The sequence below is a fragment of the Bos indicus genome, chromosome 4 (assembly GCF_029378745.1).
Source record: "Bos indicus isolate NIAB-ARS_2022 breed Sahiwal x Tharparkar chromosome 4, NIAB-ARS_B.indTharparkar_mat_pri_1.0, whole genome shotgun sequence".
Lineage (NCBI taxonomy): Eukaryota > Metazoa > Chordata > Mammalia > Artiodactyla > Bovidae > Bos > Bos indicus.
Genome location: NC_091763.1, coordinates 44,849,725 through 44,869,552, shown reverse-complemented (window position 1 = coordinate 44,869,552; position 19,828 = coordinate 44,849,725). Strand labels below are relative to the sequence as shown.

General features: G+C 38.5%; 1 protein-coding gene across 4 annotated transcripts in view; it reads left to right on the top strand.

Moving 5' to 3' along the window:
• DNAJC2 (DnaJ heat shock protein family (Hsp40) member C2) overlaps positions 1-19,828 on the top strand; it is a 37,520-nt gene that overhangs the window by 16,886 nt on the left and 806 nt on the right. For all 4 annotated transcript variants that reach the window (XM_070787708.1, XM_070787710.1, XM_070787706.1 and 1 more), the window contains 12 exons: positions 356-454; positions 1,392-1,533; positions 3,169-3,249; positions 4,149-4,214; positions 4,528-4,619; positions 4,696-4,817; positions 5,212-5,361; positions 12,665-12,753; positions 12,828-12,897; positions 14,469-14,653; positions 15,308-15,408; positions 15,532-15,639. In XM_070787708.1, the coding sequence (XP_070643809.1) occupies positions 356-454; positions 1,392-1,533; positions 3,169-3,249; positions 4,149-4,214; positions 4,528-4,619; positions 4,696-4,817; positions 5,212-5,361; positions 12,665-12,753; positions 12,828-12,897; positions 14,469-14,653; positions 15,308-15,408; positions 15,532-15,639 (1,305 nt within the window). The remainder of the gene's footprint in view (positions 1-355; positions 455-1,391; positions 1,534-3,168; positions 3,250-4,148; positions 4,215-4,527; positions 4,620-4,695; positions 4,818-5,211; positions 5,362-12,664; positions 12,754-12,827; positions 12,898-14,468; positions 14,654-15,307; positions 15,409-15,531; positions 15,640-19,828) is intronic.

The following is a 19,828-nucleotide window of genomic DNA, read 5'->3' as shown; positions in this document are numbered from 1 at the left end:
CAGGGTTTCTCAGGTGGCCCAGTGGTAGTGAATCTGCCTGCCAATGTGGGAGACACAAGAGACTTCTGGATCAGGAAGATCCCCTGGAGGAGGAAGTGGCAACCCACTCTAATAACCTTGCTGGAAAATCCCATGGACAGAGGAGCCTGGCAGGGTGCGGTCCATGGGGTTGCACAGAGTTGGACATGACTGAGCACACACACAGTATTTCTCTGTAATTTCTTTTTAATAAGCGTATGTTTTACTATGGGAGAAAATATTTTTAAACTAATATTATGCTTTTAAAAATGGCTCTGCTTGACTGATCTTTTTTAATTTTGATGACTAAAAGGACAAGTTATCTAAATCTTTGTAGATAAAGCAATGGTTTTAAAACATCACCCGGACAAACGGAAAGCAGCTGGTGAACCAATAAAAGAAGGAGATAATGACTACTTCACTTGCATAACTAAAGGTAAGAAAGCGTGTTAAAGAGTTCGGAATTTTTGATAGTGAAGATTATTTATTGTTTAGATTGGGTTTCCTATGTATACTGCAGTTCATTTATACCATAACATTTAAAAACATTTTTAGTTAACATCTGGTTATTTGTGGTCATCTCCCCTAGAGCCTCACTTTATAAAGTGAGGTTCTCCCAACCAACGGCATCAGCAATACCAGAAATGCAGCTTGTCAGAAATGCAGAAGCTTTGGCCCTGCCCCAGACCTACTGAATCTGAATCTGCATTTTTAACAAGATCAGCAGGTGATTCTTATGAGAAGCTTATCCTGGAGTTACTTCATACAAGTGCTGTGTTTAAGGTTGAGACTACTAACATCTTTTTCAGTTTCAGACACTTTATGGAATTAAATTGTTCCTCAGATATTTTGCTTATTTAAATCAAGAAGTTGATTCTATCCTAGTCAAGGACCCACAGCTGTCAATGGCTATTTACATAGCCATATCCTCATAAGCAAATTAATAGAGGCAACCACCATTTCTAAATGTTTCCTTAAATGTGATTTTTAATTTTGATGCTAATTTTTTAAAAACTGTATACACACTTTTCAAACTTACTCTTCATTGGCTCACTCTTACACAGTGCTCAGGATGCCAAAGATCCTTTGATTTTTTTTTTTTAACAGCCTTGGGATCTAACAGTTAATTTTCTAGCTATTTCTTTTTCCTCAGTCATGCTTTCTTCAAGATTGAGTGTTTACTGTTCTGTCCTTTCTTTTCCAGAAGAGATACTTACAGAAGTTTTTAAGTCCAGTTGTAACCAGTAGTGCTCAAGCTATTACTGAAGTCCTCCCCTCCCCATAAGCACACACAACTTTTAAGTACAAAAAATTATTTTAAGGAAAAAAATGTAGTATTATGGTGATGTGACCTTTGATTTTTTTTTCTTCAGCTTATGAAATGCTATCTGATCCAGTGAAAAGACGAGCATTTAACAGTGTAGACCCTACTTTTGATAACTCAGTTCCTTCTAAAAGTGAAGCAAAGGACAATTTCTTCGAAGTGTTTTCCCCAGTGTTTGAAAGGAATTCCAGGTGAGTTCTGGCATCCCCTTGTGATCATAATGCTCTACTGGCTGGCTTCTTAATAGTTCCAAGTTTTGGTTTTTTTCCTCTGGTAATAGTTTGGTTCTCTTCTTCCTCCTCCTTTACAATATTGAGCTCCTCTGGTGAACTTACTATGATTGTTTATTTTATTCTCTAAACAGTTCTTCCTTCCTGTAGTTAAATTAACTCACAGGACATTTTTCTTTTAAATTTCCTTTGGGGGAAAGAACAGTGGTTGACTTTATGTAGTGTGATGCTGATACTTAGGTGACAGTGATTTCCCGTTTTCTCCTTCCCCTTTGTTAACAGGCACACTACCAACATTTGGTCAGTTTTCATTGAGGAAAAACTTCTATTCTATTTTTGAGCATCTGATTATCATAAGGTTCTCTGACAAAGGGTGAATTTATATTTAAGATTAAGTCATATGTAATTTATTTAATTAAAATCAGTTTCAAATTGTGTGAACCAGTAATCTACATTTTTTTGCTTCCATCTGCACTGGAAGGTTTCCTCAGAGCACATCTTAGCTGCATATTGGAGTCAGCTGGGGAGCTTGAACAGTTCCTGAAGCCTGGGTTCCACCTGGAGAAACTGTGATTTTAATTTAAGTGGTTTGGAATGCCTGTAGGTTTTTTAATGCTTGCAGGCGATTTTGATGGGTAGCTAAGTTTGGGAGAAGGCAATGGCAACGCATTCCAGTACTCTTGCCTGGAAAAATCCCATGGATGGAGGAGCCTAGTGGGCTACAGTCCATGGGGTTGCTAAGAGTCGGACACAACTGAGCGACTTCACTTTCACCTTTCACTTTTATGCATTGGAGAAGGAAATGGCAACCCACTCCAGTGTTCTTGCCTAGAGAATCCCAGGGATGGGGGAGCCTGGTGGGCTGCTGTCTATGGTCGCACAGAGTCGGACACGACTGAAGCAACTTAGCAGCAGCAGAAGCAGCTAAGTTTGAGAAGCACTTTGATTAGTGGTTTGATACAGTCTACTATTTCCTACACCCTTCTCCTTACCTTTGTTTTGTGGTTTAAAAAAAAAAAATTAATGTTGTAAAAAAAAAATTAGTGTATTGTATTCATGTGTGTGTGGAACAGTGCATCAAGTTGGAAAAACAGGTCAACAGCAGTCTCAGGATCCATTCAGAGATGGTGGGTGAAGTGCTAAACTTACAAGTCTGATTAAGGGGGAGGTGATAGAGATGAGGAGGTGGAAATCTATTCCCTCCGAGGATTCACGTTTCTTAAAAGGCTCAGCCTGCAGGTCACTTCTGTACTGCCTGTACTGCAGGACTAAGTGAGCTTGAAACATGGTGCTAGAGTCTGTTTTTCCTGGCCATCCTGGCATCTTCCACAACCTTGTAATTTACAGAACTAAAGATAAGCTGAGAGTTAGAACACTGTTCCATTGTTTTCTTCTGCACCCCCATCCTCCCCTTGCCCTCCCTTTACTGCACCTGTATTGCTCATCACAGCACTCCTGATCCCTCTGCTCTGTCTCTTAGTCATGGAGGACGTAGGGCAGGGAGATTGTAAGGGACTGATAAAAACTTTTTTAACAAATCAGTTGTTGAACGTTTGTACAAAATGTTTTTAGCTTTTCCTTTTTTCAATATTTCAGGTGGTCAAATAAAAAAAATGTCCCTAAACTTGGTGATATGAATTCATCATTTGAAGATGTAGATGCATTTTATTCTTTCTGGTGAGTGAATACATTGTTTCTCCAGCGCTTTCATTTTTTAAGAAAAGCATTCAATAAGTACTTGACTGACTTTTATAAATTAATTGATAGGTGGGAAAATCACAGAACCTTCACTGAACAAAAGGAGGACTCTCTTAAGAAATCAAAGTTTCCACAGAATGCTGTATTATCTTCTGTGTAATATTTAGGCTATTATGATTGTTTTTTCAATCTCTATCAACCAGATTTCTAGATGTCAAGCACACTATAGCAATAAAAAAATGAAAAATAAGGAGTCATTTGAATTCAGTAAAAAATAATTTTTCATTTATTTTTTAAAGTTATTTGAGTATATGACAATGGAAGACTGCGGTCTCTAACTGGTTCATTAATTTTAATACATATTACTCATTTTCTACTTTTATATTATGTGTGCTATATTTTCTCATTAAGTATCTGGTAAATATGAAAACAAAATCACTGTAAAACAGAAACGACAAATTTAGCTCTGTCAGTTGTAGTTGCTCTTACCTTCGGAGAACACAAACCAGGTAAAGTGACCATTACTAGATGACCTTAAAACTTGACAAACTAGTGGAGGTGAAGGCAGGGACAACTTGTACCACGTCCCAGTCAAGCGTAAAACCTGATATTCAGAAGAGATAGCAGGAAGCTGTATTTTGATTTAAGGCTGATAAGTATTTTAGACTTCCATTCCGAATACAGCATCATTTTAAAAAGAAGAAGAAAAAGAGTTGAGTACAGTGTGATTTCAGTATCAGAAAAGAGGGGAGGGACCTATTAGACTCATCCACTTGTCATTAAAGTTTCTTAAAATTTAATGCTCCTAACTTAATTTTAAAAGGAAGATATTTTTCATTTGTTTAGGCTTGACTTTATTTTATTTCTATTTATATTAGGTATAATTTTGATTCTTGGAGAGAATTTTCTTATTTAGATGAAGAAGAAAAAGAAAAAGCAGAATGGTATGTATGTAAATCATTGATAAGACATTTATTTGGTTATTTGGTATTTGTGATGATATAAAAATGCACCATGTGTATTTTCTTTCACATTTTTCTGTGTATCCATTTTAAATAAGTTTTTTGATATTTTGAGATCCCATCTCACAAGTTAAGCTTAATAGTGCTAAATGTGATTATGAAATTGTCAATAAAGCTCAAGTCAGCAAATTCTTTTTCTTCTGGTTGCTTAACTAGTTTTATTTATAAAGCATTACATTTTCTTATCATACCATCTATAAGCAATAGTTTGTTTCCAATATTTCCTATTTAATAGCCGTGATGAAAGGAGATGGATTGAAAAGCAGAACAGAGCAACAAGGGCCCAAAGGAAAAAAGAAGAAATGAACAGAATAAGAACATTAGTTGGTAAGTTTAACTAATGAATTTTTAGACTTCTTTAATTAAATGTTTGACATTCAAAAGATTTAACTTTTTTTGGTAGATAATGCATATAGCTGTGACCCAAGGATAAAAAAATTTAAGGAAGAGGAAAAAGCCAAGAAAGAAGCAGAAAAGAAAGCAAAAGCAGACGCAAAACGAAAGGAGCAAGAGGCTAAAGAGAAAGTAAGATGACATTTGATAAAGTTGGACTTTAAATGTTCATAATATTGTCAATCTTCAGATCTGTTTTAAACACTGACTGTCAGTAGAGAACTAGGTGCTTCTATGAATGAATCATGACACTTAGCACAGTTGACAGAAGGATCTTCTTTATCACCAGATTCTTACTGGGCAAAAATATGAAGTCATATAATTTCTTAACACTACACTTATTTCTAATATGTCGGTTTTACATTTCTACAAATTTTTGTAGAACTTTACCATCTGCTTTTCCTTCAGTCTTTGATAAGTTGATGTTTACCTTTCTGTAATATAAGTTACTAAAAATTGTATTTTTTTAGTAAGGTTATAGAGCATTTAAGAATTCTAATTTTATTACTAAATAATTTTATTAAAGCAAAGACAAGCTGAATTAGAAGCTGCTCGGTTAGCAAAGGAGAAAGAAGAAGAAGAAGTTAGACAACAAGCATTATTGGCAAAGAAGGAAAAAGATATCCAGAAAAAAGCCATTAAGAAAGAAAGGCAAAAACTTCGAAACTTATGCAAGGTACGTTGACTGATTGAACAAGCACTACATACAAGTAAATCAGATTTCTGTTTAAACTTAAAAATATTTCATTACGATAAAAATATAATTAAACTACTCTCTGCATTTTATCTCAAAACATAAATGTTTTAAAATTCACTTTTTAAAAATTTCACACATGCATATTCAGTATGCAACTCTGATAGGGTCGTGTTTTGTTTGTTTTTAAAATAACCATCTTGCCATTTTAAACCTTCAGAAAGAAAAAAGCTTATTATTTTAATACATGTCCCATATTCAGATCTTCTTGATTATCTTAACATCTTTTTATACTTGAATTGTTCAAATTAGGATCTAAATAAGAGCAACAGTGTCAGCTGTGTATCTCCTGGTTGTGTCTGTCACAGGTCGCCTACCATCACTATCTCGCCCCCTTCTCCCAGTTGGAGATATCAGATCATTTATTCTAAGAATGCACCACAAATTGGTTTTGTCTGGTTGCTTCTTTAATAGTGTAAATTAATTTTTATCACAGAAAAAGTTCTTTTAGAAGTTAAACATGGGTTGCTTTTAAGGATCTAAAAGCTTTCATTTTTGTCTAAATAAAAGGATATTATTTAGTTCAATGCTGGTAGTTTGTGTTCAAATAGATCTTACTAAAAATATTAACTCAAAAGGCCCAAAAGTTTTCAAATGTAGTTTTGTCCAAGAGACAGTCTTACGTTTTAAACTGGTAAAGTTAGAGGCCAGTATTATTTTATATCACACAGCATAAAATGGATAAATTAATGAAATTCCAAGCTAGAGATTGCCACACCATATACTACACCATTGTAGTTTAATTCAGCAAATATGTTCATGCTTACTATGTACAGAAAACTCTTTCATGTAACTGTCCAGAGGCTCCAGACACTAGAATATGTATTCTAATATATGGCATCTTAAATCTTCACTTAATAAAATTGAAATTAAAACTGCCCCATCACTAGGCTTTGAAAGGCATTTAATAAAAATACAATCTGTCTCTTCAGACTTTTGACAAGTGGAAAATCTAAATAGAAAAAATGAAATATTTTCCTCAGATTTCACCTAGAAAATTATATTGAGAAGAATGCAGTGTATTATAGTTACTGAGAGCATGGGCTCAGGGCTAGCAGCTTAGATTTGAAGTCATTCTCTACTTCCTGTGTCCTGGCTGTGGTTCTCAGGAGGTTCCCTCAACCTATTTGTGTCTCAATTTCCTCATTTTTACAGTAACTGAAATAATACCTAGAAAGAGTTATGAAGATGAGATCATTCACATGTAGCACTTGTTAGATTTGGCATAAGGAGAACTGAGTCAAAAACTTTAAAAGTTAGTTAGAAAATAGAAAATTTTAAAAGTTCTTAGAGATGGTACATAAAAGAGGGTTAAAGTTCTGGCCTTGGGTAACTTTATATCATTGCTCCTTTCCAGCGTAAATTCTTTTATTCACTCATCAGATATCTGATAGGCACTAAGTATGTGCCAAGCAGTTACAACGGATGTTGATATAATGAAAACACAGTCTTTGCTTTCAGGAATCCACTAGTTAATGATGGAGAATGACAAGAAAACAGGCAATTGAAATACTTCAACATGAGTACCAGGTTGAAAAAGTACCAAACAGGTGGTTAAGGAAGGATATTTGAATCTAGTGGGATTTAGTCAGGTGAAGCAGTGTGTATATGGGATTAGATGAGAGAGATCAAGGAGCACTGACACATCCATACAAGAGGTTTGATGAACCACAGGTAGCTGAAGGAGAGGTTGGGTCTTAAAGGCCATTGCTAGTCTAAATCTGACCTGAGTCAGTTTTGCTCAAGATGCCAAGAGAACACAAGAGGCCAAGAGACAAAAGTCTTTTGCATAATCCAGGTGAGAGGCTGGGCCTTAAACTGGTAGAGATGGTGGAAACAGACAAAGGTAGATGACATGAACCAACGTTTAGGAGGTAAGATCTGCTGTTGCCTGTTGGGTATCAATACTGATTCTAAGTTGGAGGAAGTATAAGTGTTAATACATGTTCTGGTTTCTTGAGTGGAATATTAGATGGTTTATAATATTACTCAGTGAAATAGAAAACAAAGGAAGAGGAAAGGGGTTAGGAAAAATTATTTCAGTTTCGGGCATGCTGAGATGAAGATACTCAGTAGGTGATTTTGAGGTACAAGTCTGATGTTTAGCAGGATCATCAGAGTCATCCACATCTCAGTGGAGAGTAGATGAGACTCCCAGGGAGAAAGAATAAAGAAGTACAGAGATCAGACCCTGGCAATCACCAATACTTAAGGTATGGATAGAGGAGCACTGATGTTAATGATAACACAGTCTTTGCTTTCAAGATCCACTAGTTAATGATGGAGAATGATAAGAAAATAGGCAATTGAAATACTTAAAGATGAGTACTAGGTTGAGAAAGTACCAAACAGGTGGTGTTAAGGAAGAAAGTGAAAGTGAAGTCGCTCAGTTGTGTCCAACTCTTTGCAACTCGATGGGCTATAGCCTACCAGGCTTCTCCGTCCATGGGATTTTCCAGGCAAGAATACTGGAGTGGGTTGCCATTTGAAGGGAGGGAACATACAACAGGGAGGAAACACAGTCCCACCCATCAACAGAAAATTGGATTAAAAATTGACTGAGCATAGCCCCGCCCATCAGAACCAGACCCAGTTGTCTCGCCCTGCCCTGCCCAGCCCAGTCTCCTGTCAGAAAGCTTTCTTCGTAAGCCTCTTATCCTTATTCACCAGAGGGAAGACAGAATAAAAACCATGATCACAGAAAATTAACCAAACTGATCACATGGACCATGGCCTTGTCTAACTCCGTGAAACTATGAGCCATGCCTTGTAGGGGCACCCAAGACGGACACGTCATGATGGAGAGTTCTAACAAAACGTGTTCCACTGGAGAAGGGAATGGCAAACCACTTCAGTATTCTTGCCTTGAGAAGCCCATGAACGATATGAAAAGGCAAAAAGATACCACCCTGAAAGATGAACTCCCCAGGTCAGTAGGTGCCCAGTATGCTACTGGAGAAGAGCAGAGAAATAACTCCAGAAAGATTGAAGAGACAGAGCCAAAGCGAAAAAACACCACCCAGTTGTGGATGTGACTGGTGTTGGAAGTAAAGTCTGACGCAGTAAAGAACAATATTGCATAGGAACCTGGAATGTTAGGTTCATGAATTAAGGTAGATTGAAAGTGGTCAAACAAGAGATGGCAAGAGTGAATGTCAACATTTTAGGAATCAGTGAACCAAATAAAATGGATGGGAATGGGTGAATTTAATTCAGGTGACTATTATATCTACTGCTGTGGGCAAGAATCCCTTAGAAGAAATAGACTAACCCTCACAGTCATAGTCAACAAAAGAGACCAAAATGCAGTACTTGGGTTCAGTCTCAAAAATGACAGAATGATCTCTGTTTCCAAGGCAAACCATTCAGTATCACAGTAATCTAAGTCTAAGCCCCAACCGCTAATGCCAAAGAATCTAAAGTTTAACAGTTCTATGATGACTTACAAGAGCTTCTAGAGCTAACATCCAAAAAAGATGTCCTTTGCATCATAGGGAACTGAAATACAAAAGTAGGAAGTCAAGAGGTACCTGAAGTGCCAGGCAAGTTTGGCCTTGGAGTACAAAATGAAGCAGGGCAAAGGCTAACAGAGTTTTGCCAAGAGAATGCACTGGTCATAGCAAACACCCATCTTCCAACAACACAAGAGACATCTCTACACATGTACATAACCATATGGTCAATACCAAAATCAGATTGATTATATTCCTTGCAGCCGAAGATGGAGAAGGTCTATATGGTCAGTGAAAAAAAGACTCGGAGCTGACTGTGGATCAGATCATGAATTCCTTATTGCACAATTCACACTTAAATGGAGAAGGAAATGGCAACCCACTCCAGTATTCTTGCCCGGAGAATCCCACAGACAGAGGAACCTGGTGAGCTATAGTCCATGGGATCACGAAGAGTCAGACACGACTGAGCAGCTATACACACACAGGGAAAACCACTAGACCATTCAGGTATGATCTAAATCAAATCCTTTACGATTATACAGTGGATGTGACAAATAGATTCAAAGGATTAGATCTGATAGACAGAGTGCCTGAAGAACTATGGACAGAGGTTCATAACATTGTACAGAAAGCAGTGATCAGGACCATCCCCAAGAAAAAGAAAAGGCAAAATGGTTGTCTGAGGAGGCCTTACAAATAGCTGAGAAAAGAAGAGAAGCGAAAGGCAAAGGGGAAAAGGAAAGATATACCCATCTGAATGCAGAGTTCTAAATAGCAAGGAGAGATAAGAAAGCCTTCCTTAGTGATCAATGCAAAGAAAGAGAGGAAAACAATAGAATTGGAAAGACTAGAGATCTCTTCAAGAAAATTAGAGATACCAAGGAAACACTTCATGCAAAGATGGGCACAATAAAGGACAGAAACGGTATGGACCTAACGGAAGCAGAAGATATTAAGAAAAGTGGCAAAAATACACAGAAGTATACAAAAAAGATCTTCATGACCCAGATAATCACTATAGTGTGATCACTCACCTAGAGCCAGACATCCTGGAAAGTGAAGTCAAGTGGCCTTAGGAAGCATCACTACGAACAAAGCTAGTGTAGGTGATGGATTTCCAGCTGAGCTATTTTAAATCCTAAAAGATGATGCTGTGAAAGTGCTGCACTCAATATGCCAGCAAATTTGGAAAACTCAGCAGTGGCCACAGGACTGGAAAAGGCCAGTTTTCATTTCAATCCCAAGGAAAGGCAGTGCGAAAGAATGTTCAAACAACCACACAACTGCACTCATCTCTCACGCTAGCAAAGTAATGCTCCAAATTCTCCAAGCGATGCTCCAACAGAACATGAACCAAGAACTTCCAGATGTTCAAGCTGGATTTAGAAAAGGCAGAGGAACCAAAGATCAAATTGCCAACATCTGTTGGATCATAGAAAAAGCAAGAGAGTTCCAGAAAGACATCTACTTCTGTTTACTGACTATGCCAAAGCCCTTGACGGTGTGGATCACAGCAAACTGGAACATTCTTAAAAGAGATGGGAATACCTGCCTCCTGAGAAAACGGTATGCAGGTCAAGAAGCAACAGTTAGAACCAGACATGGAACAACAGACCTGGTTCCAAATTGGGAAAGGAGTACATCAAGGCTATATATTGTCACCTTGCTTATTTAAGTTATATGCGGAGTACGTCATGCAAAATGCCAGGCTGGGTGAAGCACAAGCTGGAATCAAGATTGCCAGGAGAAATACCAATAACTGACATATGCAGATGATACCACTCTTAAGAGAAAAAGCCAAGAGGAACTGAAGAGCCTCTTGATGAAAATGAAAGAGGAGAGTGAAAAAGTTGGCTTAAAACTCAGCATTCAAAAAACTTAAGATCATGGCATCTGGTCTCATTACTTCATGGCAAATAGATAGGGAAACAACGGAAACAGTGACAGACTTTATTTTCTTGGGCTCCAAAATCACTGCAGATGGTGATTGCAGCCATGAAATTAAAAGATGCTTGCTCCTTGGAAAAAAAGCTATGACCAACTTAGACAGCATATTAAAATGCAGAAACATATCTTCCACGTGGTCTAAAACCACATTAATAAGAGACCTCCTAGAAGCCAGGGATCTTCTAGAGTTTACAGACTTATTTACAGACTTATTTATACTGTCAGATATTTTAGGTGAAAAGAACCTTTCAGGTAGACTGATGTCATTTTTGGGAGTTGAGGCATCAAATTGTTTTACAGATTAAAATGGGAAGGGAGATGTGTTGAATGGGTTTGTGCTTGAAGTATCTTTAAAAGTATGTTCATCTTCATCATCTGAATCAATTCGTCTGGCTTTTCTTCTGATTTTCACATTAACTACTTCTTCTGGCTCATCATCTTCCTCAGAAAGATCCACACTGAGACATGCTTTGCTATGCACTGACTCTGCTCTGGAAATAGCTGCAGAGCCACACAAGCTATTTTCTTTCTCCACATGCTCCAAAAACTGACTGGAAAGATTTTGTCCATTGTCTGCAGAGTCTTCCAAGAACTCTGTAAACTTCATAGAACTATGTTATTTCTAGAGAAGTTTTTGTAACATTACTCTGGCCATTTTAAATTTTACTCTGAGAATGTCAATTTTGTATACCACAGTCCAGATATTAATAATATTACTTTTCTCAAGCAAAAATAAATAAATAAATAAAATGCAGAAACATTACTTTGCCAGCAAAGGTCCATCTAGTCAAAGCTATGGTTTTTCCAGTAGTCATGTTTGGTTGTGAGAGTTGGACCATAAAGAAAGCTGAGCGCCAAAGAATTGATGCTTTTGAACTGTGGTGTTGGAGAAGACTCTTGAGAGTCCTTTGGACTGCAAGGAGATCCAACCAGTCAATCCTAAAGGAAATCAGTCCTGAATGTTCATTGGAAGGACAGACGCTGAGGCTGAAGCTCCAATACTTCAGCCACCTGATGCGAAGAACTGACTCATTGGGAAAGGCCCTGATGCTGGGAAAGACTGAAGGCAGGAGGAGAAGGGGACAACAGAGGATGAGATGGTTGGATGGCATCACCAATTTGATGGACATGAGTTGAGTAAGGTCCAGGAGTTGGTGATCGACAGGGAAGCCTGGCGTGCTGCAGTCCATGGGGTCACAAAGAGTTGTACATGACTAAGTGACTGAACTGAGAGGAAGCGGAAGCCTAGGGAAGTGTCCCAGTAAAAGAAGCGTTGGAACCTTAGCACCAGGTTGCATGGAGTAAGGGAGCAAGGAAAAGCGAGGAATGGGAGATGTGTCAGCGGCAGTTTAAAGAAGCATGAGAAGTACTTTCCGATTCTTGTTCATCCAGGCACATCATGACATTCCATTCTAGGTATCATCTCTAGTCAACAGGTGTTGCTGGCCTTCCTATTTCTTAACACATTATTTTTTTATAGTTTGGCGCACACACTAGATAGAACAGGTAGCCTAACAAAGGGATTTTGTTGTAAAGAGTTTCTTGATTCTTCAGTGGTTCTGTGGGGAATCATTGTTTTATAACATCCAGAGGTCCTCTGCACCATCACGTTTCTGTTTTGCTCCATCCTTGCTGATGCCGCTTTATTGCTGGCTGGCCACGGAGAGCCTTGGGAGGTGCCCTGGGAATGTCGTTGGCGGTGGTCAGAAGGCAATATGTTCAACCTAAGAAGTTCTCAAAAACTTCAAGCTTTGTAATTGTGTTTATGGATGTCTTGAGTGCCAGTAGATAGCAGATGAAAATGTTTGTGTTTTTACTTCTAGACCTGGAATCACTTTTCTGACAGTGAGGCAGAACGTGTTAAAATGATGGAAGAAGTGGAAAAACTTTGTGATCGGCTTGAATTATCAAGGTATAACTACAGAGCTGCTGTTGAAGTCTTCTGTTGGGCTTGGGATGAAGTTTCATCCCCTTTTTTCTTTTAAGTTTACAGTGCTTGAATGAAACACTCACATCTTCTACTAAAGAAGTAGGAAAGGCTGCTCTGGAGAAACAGGTAATCGTATCACTTCTACCTGTATTTAGCACTTAATTCTGCCTCAGTACTGCTTTCACCTCAGTATTTCCCCACCTAACATGGAAGTTACTGTAGGGGCAGAAAGTGTCTCATTTCTGTTAGGGTTGATGTAAACTGGATTTAAGTATTTATGCTTATTATCATATATATTTGTTTGATTTGTGGTTATCTAGCACATTAATCTGGAGAAGGAAATGGCAACCCACTCCAGTATTCTTGCCTGGAGAATCCCAGGGACGAGGGAGCCTGGTGGGCTGCCATCTGTGGGGTCACACAGAGTCGGACACGACTGAAGTGACTTAGCAGCAGCAGCAGCACATTAATCATAGATTTTTCAGAATCACTGTTAAAAAAAAATTGTGTTAATTCCTTGAGCAAATTTTTGTAGGATAATAACATTTAGAACCAAAAGAGATTTTTATTCTGTCTAGTCTACACCTTTTATTTTACAGATGAGGAAACAGGCCCAGAAATTCAATTCAGTGCAACAAGTGTTAGTACCTGCTATATATAACCCAGTGCCTAGGTGATGTGGAGAAAGTCTTACGCTATTTATTGTTGCCACAAAGTTCAGGAACAGTTACACTAAAGAGAAAAGGCCTAAGGATCAAAAGATGCAGGACACCCAGTAAATACTGTCTGTAGCTTAGAGAGGAGGTGCCAACAGTAGGTTGGAGTGCTCAGGGAAACTCAGTGAAGGGTTTGAGCCAGTTTTGAAGGACGACATTGTTAAGTGAAGGTCAGGGGAGCAGCATGAACCATAAAATACAGGTAGGAGTACAAAGTTGGCGGGGGCGGGGATTGGGAGATTAAGTTGGTTAAGAAGAGTAGAGCCAAATTAAGCAAGATTTGAATACCAAGATGACTAGTTTCCATAAGCACAGATCTTTTGAATAGCACAGGGTTAACACTGCTATTAATCTGGCATTTGTAGACAAGAGGCATTGGATGAGTGTAAGTGACTAGTGTAAGAATCTCACTTGGAGGACTTGGACTATGAGTAATAATGGGAATCACTGAAATCTTTGGGACTTGGTGACTTGTTCTAAGGGACTGAAGTGGGAAAATGAGTCAAAGATGACTCCAAGATAGCAGAAGCAACATCAGGTAAAGGCATGTTTTTGTTTTTGTTGTTTCACTTGTGCATGTTTGAAGCTACACTGGAAGTGACAGTGTAAAAGATAGAACTTAAAGATTAAGCAAAGGGCACTTTGCTGTGCTGCTACCTTTTTGTAGAGAATAAATGATACTGTCTGCAAGAGAGGATAGATAAGAGCTTTGAAATTGCCTTGTGGGTGAGTAACCCACTGACTGTAGACTTCACAAGTAGTGTCCACAGCAAATAGATATCATGTGACAGGAATACAGTGTAGTTTAGGCTGAGGCTGGTTCTTGGTTCCTTGAAGCAGAGATATGCAGCCTGGCTGGGGCAGTGTAGGGTCCTTGTCTGAATGATGCTGAGGGTCGAGAACCACAGGGGCCCATCCAGAAAGAGAACTCAGAGTAGTAAGATGCTTTAAGTCCCTGACTTACCTATGATATTTGTGTAGATAGAAGAAATAAATGAGCAAATTAGAAAAGAGAAAGAGGAAGCTGAGGCTCGTATGCGACAAGCATCTAAGAATGCAGAGAAGTCAGCTGGCGGAGGTGGAAACGGAAGTAAACATTGGTCAGAAGATGATCTGCAATTACTCATTAAAGCTGTGAATCTCTTCCCTGCTGGAACAAATTCAAGGTATTGGTTCTAATGAAGCTTCTCTTCACTGGAGCCTCAGGATTATGTAGACAAGCATCTGAAATAGCAGCATATTGCGGCAAGTTTCCAAAGATTTGCTTGGGTCTAGATGCTAAATTCTGTGCCACGGTGGAAAACGTAAAAAGCAAGAGTACATTTTGAACCTGTTTGCTAGTCTTAACAGCTTATACCAGCACACATACAAAGATCCATATATACAGCAGGATGCTTCATCAGTTTCTCAGGAAATTAAGGATCATGAAACATAAACCTTGACTGTCATGCTGGCCTATTCCATTGTGGCTTATACTAGGCACTAGGTTTTGTGTTCCATGGTTTCTCTTTAGTCTTAATTCTCCTGTATTACTTCCCACCTCAACCTGGAGCTTAAAAGTATGTGTCCAAATGGCAGTGTACACAAATGTGTGCTCTTATTTCTGTTGATTTTTTACACGATCTGTAAGATTTTATACAAACTTGAAACCAAGATTATACACAGCTGATTTAAACACTCAAGTCCAGGCAATAGTAATAATTAGAGCACCAATTTAGAGCTAATTCTTTAGATGTTATAGCTAACCTTTCTGCAGTAAAAATGTAGGATCATTCTGAATTTTTTTTTTTTCCTTCTCATTATTATATCCATTTTTCTAGATGGGAAGTTATTGCTAATTACATGAACATACATTCTTCTTCTGGAGTTAAGAGAACTGCCAAAGATGTTATTGGCAAAGCAAAGAGCCTTCAAAAACTTGGTGAGTTAGTTTTTGCCAAAAGAGTTTCTTTGCTACCTGAGATACGTATTTTAAAAGTAATCTATGCGATTTAATGAAAGACTGAGATGAACTGTATTAAAAAAAATTTTTTTCCCTTCTCAGACCCTCATCAAAAGGATGACATAAACAAAAAGGCTTTTGATAAATTTAAGAAAGAACATGGTGTGGTGCCTCAGGCAGACAATGCAACACCTTCAGAACGATTTGAAGGTAATGAAATTTCATTCTTCTGAGTAGAAAATGCTAACCTTGTGTCTACCTGGGAATATACAAGATCTAGGGCCTACAAGCAGAGTGACTGGGAAATAAAGCATTTAGTGGACTGGAAGGTGTAATCTTTTAGGACTGACTGACTTCAACACCACTGAGAACTGCAGTTCTTCCATTTCATATGCCATGAGGGGAGGGGTGTGTTTGTTTTGTTCATCGGATTTTAACAAATCAGAATTAAAGGATATTAGGACGATTGAAATTTAAGGTCTGTAACTAACTTTTTATCAAGGTTAATTTCCTGATTTTGAAAAATATACTATATATAAGGAAATGTCCTAGTTTTTAAGAGAAGACAGGAGTTAAGGGGAAGCATGCCTACAAATCACATGGTTCAGAACAAGTTACGCAGACACAATTTGTTATGCTGACATTGTCTTGAGTGTTCTAGCTAATCTCTGATTACTCTGGACCAGTGTGTTTCAAATGCAAATTATGACTCAGAAGTGGGTCATGAAATCAGTTTAATGGGTCATGAATAGAAAATATCAGAGGGCATTACATCTGTTGTACAAGTGGGTATTTGTGAAACTTCTGTTCATGTGTATATGTGTTCAGGATGTGATACATTTTTCCTTACTCTGAGTTGTTGACAAAAGTTTGAAAAGTTCTCTTTCACTTCATGCATTTGTGAGCCACCAGTCCTTTCTCCCTAACTAAGCTAATCTTGGATACACTTTCCAGATCACAGTGCCAGATCTGTTTTGGGATTAACTAACAGCTTTGACTCTTCGTGACCTCCTGTCCCTATCTTAGCAGTGCCACTTTTCCTATAGTCTGATTTATTATCCTGTATTTCAATTTGAAAATATTTTAATAGAAGAGACTTAGAATGTTCTATAAAGAGTAAAAAAATCATTGTGTTTGCTTGTTGCATTTGCAAAATCAAGGGTGACTTTTGTCTAGGCTGAGTGTTATTTTGGCTCTTTTAAGAATGTTACCTGGAGTACAAGTGGCAACTACTCCAGTATTCTTGCCTGGAAAATTCCATGGACAGATGAGCCTGACAGGCTACAGTCCATGGGGCCACAAAAGGTCAGAAACCACTGAGTAATTGAGCACAAGAAAGATAAGTAACAAAGTGGACGTATCAGGACACTTGGAGGGCACGTCTAAAGGAGATAATGCTCTTTTCCCTATGCCCTCCACAAAATGCAGACATGTTCAGATATTACTGTTACTGCCCTTTCTTATGGTTCTAATTTACATGCTTGAGGCAGGCACTGATGGTTGTTTTCTGGCAAGTGGGAGACCCTGTGAGGGCAGGAGTGATTGGCAGTGATGTGGTACTTGGGCCCGACTCCTTTATCTCTTCTATGGATTTAATGGGTAAGCCCCCCTCTCTCCAACTGTACCAGTAAACAGCAAGCTGGCTGCATTTTTTGGAATGGTGATTTCTCATGGTAATTTTACATTGCATTCATTTTGGTATTGTGAAGTACTAGGTTGGCCAAAAAGTTCATTCAGGTTTTTCCAGAAAATGTTAAAAAAAACCCAAATGAACTTTTTGGCCAACCCAATACATGGATAATAATAGCAGATAATAATTGCATGCCAGTTCCATCTTTTTTCCAAGAGAGAGAAAGTGAGTTAAATCTATGATGTTAAATGGGTGTTCAAACTAATAAAATTCCACTTAAGGGTTTTCTGGAACTTAAAAGCTGACTTCAAAAATACCAGAAGTCTTTAATCTGTCTAATCTGTCTTTAAATGGAAGTTCTCTGCCTTGTTTTGAGGTATGTTGTTTTTTAACTTGTTCACTGTGCCTATGAGTATTTTTTAATTGGGAAAGAACTTAGATTTCCAGACTTCACCCCTGGATACCATTTGTAGTAGTAGTCTCATTACTGGCAGTATAGGTGCCACTGTGTTCTCATTGCATGGTCTGAAATAACTTAAGCTATGGCTGTCTGGGGAGGCCTTACAAATAGCTGTGAAAAAAAAGAGAAGCGAAAAGCAAAGGAAAAAAGGAAAGATATGAACATCTGAATGCAGAGTTCCAAAGAATATCAAGAAGAGATAAGAAAGCCTTCTTCAGCGATCAATGCAAAGAAATAGAGGAAAACAACAGAATGGGAAAGACTAGGGATCTCTTCAAGAAAATCAGAGATACCAAAGGAATATTTCATGCAAAGATGGGCTCGATAAAGGACAGAAATGGTATGGACCTAATAGAAGCAGAAAATAAGAGATGGCAAGAATACACAGAAGAACTATACAAAAAAGATCTTCACGACCCAGATAATCACGATGGTGTGATCACTGACCTAGAGCCAGACATCCTGGAATGTGAAGTCAAGTGCGCCTTAGAAAGCATCACTATGAACAAAGCTAGTGGAGGTGATGGAATTCCAGTTGAGCTGTTCCAAATCCTGAAAGATGATGCTGTGAAAGTGCTGCACTCAATATGCCAGCAAATTTGGAAAACTCAGAAGTGGCCACAGGACTGGAAAAGGTCCGTTTTCATTCCAATCCCAAAGAAAGGCAATGCCAAAGAATGCTCAAACTACCGCACAATTGCACTCATCTCACACGCTAGTAAAGTAATGCTCAAAATTCTCCAAGCCAGGCTTCAGCAATATGTGAACCATGAACTTCGTGATGTTCAAGCTGGTTTTAGAAAAGGCCGAGGAACCAGAGATCAAATTACCAACATCCGCTGGATCATGGAAAAAGCAAGAGAGTTCCAGAAAAGCATCTATTTCTGCTTTATTGACTATGCCAAAGCCTTTGACTGTGTGGATCACAATAAACTGTGGAAAATTCTGAAAGAGTATTCCCATCTCTTATATCAATCACCTCAGATATGCAGATGACACCACCCTTATGGCAGAAAGTGAAGAGGAACTCAAAAGCCTCTTGATGAAAGTGAAAGTGGAGAGTGAAAAAGTTGGCTTAAAGCTCAACATTCAGAAAACAAAGATCATGGCATCCGGTCCCATCACTTCATGGGAAATAGATGGGGAAACAGTGTCAGACTTTATTTTTCTGGGCTCCAAAATCACTGCAGATGGTGACTGCAGCCATGAAATTAAAAGACGCTTACTCCTTGGAAGGAAAGTTATGACCAACCTAGATAACGTATTCAAAAGCAGAGACATTACTTTGCCAACAAAGGTTCGTCTAGTCAAGGCTATGGTTTTTCCTGTGGTCACGTATGGATGTGAGAGTTGGACTGTGAAGAAGGCTGAGCACTGAAGAATTGATGCTTTTGAACTGTGGTGTTGGAGGAGGCTCTCGAGAGTCCCTTGGACTGCAAGGAGATCCAACCAGTCCATTCTGAAGGAGATCAGCCCTGGGATTTCTTTGGAAGGAATGATGCTAAAGCTGAAACTCCAGTACTTTGGCCACCTCACGCGAAGAGTTGACTCACTGGTAAAGACTCTGATGCTGGGAGGGCATCAGAGTCTGCCCCATCTGACGCTTGGTGGGGCAAGAGGAGAAGGGGACGACAGAGGATGAGATGGCTGGATGGCATCACTGACTCGATGGATGTGAGTCTCAGTGAACTCCAGAAGTTGGTCATGGACAGGGAGGCCTGGCGTGCTGCAATTCATGGGGTCGCAAAGAGTCGGACACGACTGAGCGACTGATCTGATCTGATCAGTCCATTAACTTAGACTTACTACTAAACCAAGCCAGCTTTTGAACCATTTTAATTTTCCTACAAAAGTGGGATATGCACTTCTTACATCCTTAGGAAGGAATGTATTTGTGATACATCTATGAAGTGTTCTATAAGACATACAGATTTGGTTTAGCAGAGATGTACAGCATAGGCTTTAGTGGATGTGCTGACAGTAACACTGGAACATGGAATCTAATCTCACATTGCCTCTACAGCATTGGGTACCTGCCTTAATTTTGTTAAAATTGTTTTTTCTAGTTAAAAACAAAGAGTAGTTTACAGGCTCTCATCCAACGAAAAGTTTTGTAATTAGGCAGCTCTTTTCTCTATGCTATAAGGAACTAGATATATCAAAAATCTAAAGTGACTTATGATTGTGTTTTTGAACCCAGTAGTCCAACTGTATATTTTAAATCTGATTTTTAAAAAATGTCTGGTAAGTATATTTTGAGACCAGAAATACAAAGCATTTCTTTCCTTTTGTCTCAGATAATTTTCTGG